The sequence below is a fragment of the Chenopodium album genome, chromosome 15 (assembly GCF_948465745.1).
Source record: "Chenopodium album chromosome 15, dcCheAlbu1.1, whole genome shotgun sequence".
NCBI classification, from domain to species: domain Eukaryota; kingdom Viridiplantae; phylum Streptophyta; class Magnoliopsida; order Caryophyllales; family Amaranthaceae; genus Chenopodium; species Chenopodium album.
In genome coordinates this window covers 38,091,507-38,097,110 of record NC_137848.1, presented here as the reverse complement: position 1 = coordinate 38,097,110, position 5,604 = coordinate 38,091,507, and the positions used below count along the sequence as shown (strand labels likewise).

The 5,604-nt window shown below is 43.6% G+C and overlaps 1 protein-coding gene across 1 annotated transcript; it reads right to left on the bottom strand.

Annotated features, from left to right (window-relative positions):
* Positions 1 to 896: 896 nt before the first annotated feature.
* On the bottom strand, positions 897 to 4,926 carry LOC145581127 (uncharacterized). The gene is made up of 2 exons (XM_081638190.1): positions 4,737 to 4,926; positions 897 to 1,300 (listed from the first exon to the last, which is right to left on the bottom strand). Exons 1-2 carry the CDS (start codon positions 4,924 to 4,926, stop codon positions 897 to 899), a joined length of 594 nt encoding a protein of 197 aa, XP_081494316.1.
* Positions 4,927 to 5,604: the final 678 nt, after the last annotated feature.

The following is a 5,604-nucleotide window of genomic DNA, read 5'->3' as shown; positions in this document are numbered from 1 at the left end:
CCTACCAATGAAGAAAAACTGGTTGAATAGAGCTCAGGTCCTCCAACAGCAGCTATCAAGCTTTTAGTCTTCAAGTTTCTATACGTAGTTTATTTTCGCCCTCTTTTTGTTGAACAATTTTATTTGCAGCCTGTTTTGAGCGAATCTGTAAGATATTTTGCCGCTTTTTGAGCGGTTTTAACTTATATTAAGTGGTTTGATTAACTTGGTAGTTTTTATACCTAGAAGGGTATGACGACTGGTAAGTTAATCAAATCATAGTAATGATTGCCCTTGGACTAGGTGAATCGCCGAATCAACATTAAGTATACGGCCGTTTGGCTGGCTATATATGAGTCGTCCATTGAAACCATCGCTCGAACATACTCATGAAATCTCAAGTAATATTTTAACTTAAAAATTTCTAAGTTTAGGCTGGGCTAGCATGCCTAGGTATGCCCTTGCCCCTTCTTTGGGAATAAATGCCTTAGGCAAATTTAGGCTACTTGGTGCCTAGTCGTCAGACCTGGTTGAGGTCGGACGCTTCCTTTGGCCTTTCAGTCTCTAGCTGAATTAATTAACTTAAGGATGCCCTTGCTAAATAGTTGCATGGCTGCTTGGTTGTACCCTTTGCAGCCGAGCTGCTAAATCGCAAGTAACTTCGTTATCGTTTTTATTCGGTCTTTTGTTTAGTCTCTTTTGTGGCCGAGCTGCTATGTTGCAAGCAACATCGTTATTACTTTCATTCGGCATTTTTGCTAAATAATAAATAGACATAAACAAATAAGGTAACAATGCTTGACTTTTTCATTAATTTGTCAAAATTACATTTTTGGGGGCCGTACGACTTTAATTACATTGCGCGGTCATCTGGACCTAGCTGTATATACACCTTTTTGGCTAAGTAAAAAGAAAACTTAAACATAGTATTTCTTCAAATTGTCCGTGTTCCAAGTACGAGGAATAGGACGGCCATCTAAGGCTTCAAGACGATAAGTGCCATCTCGGACCTCTTCTCTAATTTGGTAGGGCCCTTCCCAGTTTGGGGTTAACTTTCCATCCTCATAGGCACGGCCTACCGCTTCCATTTTTCTTAAGACCAAGTCTCCCATCTTAAGCGGTCGCTTAGACACTCGGCGATTGTAAGCTCTCGTCATTCTAAGACGATAAATTTCATGTCTAAGCGCTACGTTTCCCTTTACCTCTGGAAGGAAATCTAAGGCAGTCTTCATAGCTTCCCAATTGACGTTCTCATCATATAACATTACTCGGAGAGTAGGCTCGTACATTTCAATTGGGAGCACAGCCTCAGCGCCATAGACTAGGAAAAATGGGGTTTCTCCCGTTGAACTTTTAGCAGTTGTACGTATGGACCATAAGACATTGACCAACTCATCTGCCCATAGGCCGCCCGCTTTTTCAAGCTTGCGCTTGATGCCATTAGAAATTAGCTTGTTATAGGCCTCAACTTGGCCGTTAGCCTGCGGACGTCCAACCGAGGCAAAACAATGAGTGATGCCCTGGTCACTTAGCCAATTTTTGAGTTGGGGCGTCTCGAATTGGGGTCCATTATCGAACACCATTGACTGTGGCACACCATAGCGAGTGATTATACTTTTCCAGATAAAGGCAGACACATTCGTCCACTTGATTCCTCGAACAGCCTCAGCTTCAACCCATTTGGTGAAGTAGTCTACTGCTACTAACACATACCGCCTCTGGCCGGACGCAGGAGTATACGGCCCCAAGATATCCATGCCCCATTTGGCAAAGGGGAGTGGACTACTTATGGCCGACAAGCTATTTATAGGTCAGTGAATAAAGGTGGCAAACCTCTGGCACTTGTCACATTTTTTCACCATTTTCATGGCGTCCGAATTCATTCTCGGCTAGTAATACCCCAAATGGATAGCCTTTTCCGCTAAGGCCCGTCTGCCTATATGGGATCCACATTGCCCTTGGTGGAGGTCGCCCAACACATCATGCCCTCTTTCCGGGGTGATACATTTCAAGTATGGTTTCACAAAAGCTTTCTTGAATAATTCCCCTCTCTTCATTTCGAATCAAGCCGCTCTCTTCTTCATCAGCCAGCTCTCTTTTGGATCGGCTGGAAATATCCCATCCCTTAAGTAGGAGACGATTGCATCCATCTAAGTAGAGCTTCTGTCAATGATTTCCACGGGCTCGACATCAATACTCCTCTTTTCCTTAACTTCCCAAAACACTAATCTGGGAGTATCACATGATGTCGAGGATGCTAACTTAGAGAGGGCGTTCGCTTGATGATTTTCTAAACGGAGGACTTGCTGCAACGTGAAATACTCTAGGCCCTCGGCCTCATCTTTTACCATCTGCAGATATTTCATCATGTCCGGCTCTCTGGCCTCATAGTCACCATTCACTTGGCTGACTATCAGTTGAAAGTCCGAACTTGCATCAATTTTTGTTGCCCCGGCCGCCTTACACATTCTAAGGTCGACCAGTAGGGCTTCGTATTCGGCCTCGTTATTGGAGGCTTGGAATTGAAATCTCATTGCATATTCAAACTTATCTCCCTCAGGAGATTGACAAATGATACCAGCACCGCATCCGGTAGCTGTTGCACTACCATCCACATAAACCTTTCAAATCTGGTCCCCTGCCGGCTGCAAGTCCGGCCGAGTCATTTCAGCCAAGAAATCAGCAAAGGCCTGCCCCTTGATTGCTTTCCTGGGCTCAAACGTTATATCAAAACCTCTTAGTTCCAAGGCCCACTTAAGCATCCGGCCACTGGCCTCCAATGTTACGAACGACTTCTTCAACTGTTGGTCTGTGTAGACCACTATTGAATGACCTAGAAAATACGGTCGTAGCTTCTTTGACGCCATAAACAAAGCTAGGCCGAACTTCTCAATGGGTGGATACCTAATTTTAACATTATGCAGTATGTGGCTGATGAAATAGACTGGGATCTGGTGGCCGTCCCTTTCAACAAGCAGGACGACACTTAAGGAGTGCTCTGAAATGGCAAGGTACATGTATAGCTTTTCATCCTTGAGTGGACTGACGAGGCGAGGTAATGTATGTAGGTGTCTTTTTAATTGTACGAATGCTTCCTCGACCTCCTCTGTCCACTCGAACATGGCTTTCTTCTTGATAGTCTGAAAGAAGTATCGGCACTTATCCCCTGATCTTGACAAAAATCAGCCGTGTGCAGCTAAACAGCGGGTCAATCTTTGCACTTCTTTGATTGTCCTTGGTGACTTCATGTCCAAGATAGCTTGAATTTTTTCAGGATTGGCCTCAATTCCGCGTTGATCGATCAAAAATCCGAGAAATTTGCCGGACTCAACACCAAAGACACACTTCTTTGGATTTAACATCATCTTATGCCGCCTGAGTTCGGTGAATGTTTCTCGGAGATCATTTAGATGGTCGGCCGGCTTTTTTGATTTGACGATCCTGTCATCAATGTACGCTTCCATGTTTCGGCCGATCTGATCTCTAAAGACCATATTGACCAACCTTTGGAAAGTGGCAGGGGCATTCTTCAAGCTGAACGGCATGACTTTGTAGCAATACAGCCCCTGCTCGGTCACAAGTGCGATTTTTTCTTGATCTTCTTCCATAAAGGGATCTAATGGAATCCGGAGTATGCGTCCATGAAGCTCATAAGGGCATGCCCGGTCGTAGAATCAACCAAACAGTCGATCTTGGACAAGGGAAAGCTATCCTTGGGGCATGCCTTGTTCAGATCAGTGTAATCTACGCACATTCTCCAAGTTCCATTCGACTTTTTTCACAAGAACTACATTGGCTACCCAGTCAGGGTAGTAATATTGCCAAATGAAACCAGCGTCCAGCAGCTTTCTTACTTCTGCTGTGGCCGCCTGATTCCTTTCTTTCCCGTGGTTTCTTTTCTTCTGTTGAACAGGTTAATTATTGGATTCACGGCCAGGTTATGCACGGCCAGGTCTAGGCTTATACCTGGAATTTCACTAACTTCAAATGTAAACACATCTTTAAATTCCCTCATCAGCTTGACTAGGTCGTCTCCAAGCAGACCCACAGCTATAGTGCCTACCTTAATCGTCCGATCAGGTTAATCGGGGTCAAGCACTATATCTTGGTGATCGCCGGCCGGCTGGGGCCTCAACTCTTCTGGCTGGCTGACGGTCATTAGCTGTTATGCTTGGTCGGCCATGGCCGACTTACGCTTTTGGCCAACTTGGTATTTTTGGAGTGACTCTTCTTCGATTTTTAGCTCGAACAGCTTTCCTCGTCCGCGTACTGTTGGCTTTACTGCTAGCTGATTACACTTCTTAGCCATTTTCTGGCTTCCTTGGATTGAGCCGATTTTCCCGCCCGACCTCGGATTGAGCCGATTTTCCCGTCCGACCTCTCAAACTTCAACAACATCAAATGAGGGACGAAAACTGCTTTTGTTGTGTTTAACGTGGGGCGACCGAGTATGACATTGTAGCCAGTGAGCTCTTTAACCACTAGGAAGCGGACTACCATGTCTCTTCCTTTCCCCTTCTGCCCGATCCGGACGAGTAAATCGATCTGTCCCACTGGATGTATGATGGGGCCCCCAAACCCAACCAACGGGTGGGAAATGTCCTTGAGAGCATTTTCTAGGAACTTCAAATTTTTTAAGGCAGCCAAGCTGATAATATCGGACGATTTGCCCAAATTTATTAATATCCAGACGACCTTTAAATTGGCTATTTACATAACAAATATCATGGGGTCATTGTGTAGGGCTTTGACCTTACCTCGGTCCGCCTCACTGACCGTCACTTCTGGGAAAGGCTTAACTTTCACCCCTTCAGCATGTATCACTTTGTCAAATTTTCTAAGCATCTTGCTTGATTCCTTTAATGGTAGGGCCGCTTGCCGCGAGGCCCCCTGATATAACAGCCACTTAACCAGAATCAGTGCTATTTCCATCATCTTCCTTGTCATTTTGCTTTTTCTTCTCGGATTTGTTGTCTGTCCGAGTGTAAGTTGTAGACACCCAAAAGTGTCTCCCCAAAACCAAACCCAATGATGAATACCTTTCGCGTCATTTGATTATCGAACGAAGTGAAAGTGTGGAAAGTCTAGTGATGTGGATGTTTTTATTAAAATATTTCTCTTTCTGATTTCAAAAATATTTCTTTTCTTACTCTATTTATATAAAAATAGCCAGTCCAATTTGGTTTGGTCCATGATAAGGGTCCAATAATAGTGTGGTTGGATTGGGCTTGAAAAGAGCTTTCCAATGATATATTATAAGCCCGATTCCGATGAATTATGAGGAAGTTATGGATTAAATTAAATTAGGCCCAATGATTTTTAAGTGTGGCCCAATGATCTAGAGGAGGGCATATTAATTATTATTCCTAAAGTAATTAGGATTGATTTTGATCTTCTAGGAATATTAGAAGGTTCTCTTTAATTCTAATAAGATTAGGATTGATAATTATATTTTTAAAAGATGTTTTATTTTGAATAAAATATATTAAATTTGATTTTAAATCTGCTTGGACACATAATTACTTGTAACCGGTTTTAAAGGTAATTACGCGTCTAAAAGCGCGTTGAATTTTAAACCAGCGCGAGAGGACAGAGTTGTCGCTAGGCGCTGACTTTCGCCACCTG

Coding starts and splice junctions, on each gene's coding strand:
- LOC145581127 (XM_081638190.1), bottom strand. CDS start 4,926: ATGACAAGGAAGATGATGGAAATAGCACTGATTCTGGTTAAGTGGCTG. Junction 1,301..4,736: donor GGTCAGTGAGGCGGACCGAG/GTAAGGTCAAAG, acceptor CATTTTTCCTAG/TCTATGGCGCTGAGGCTGTG.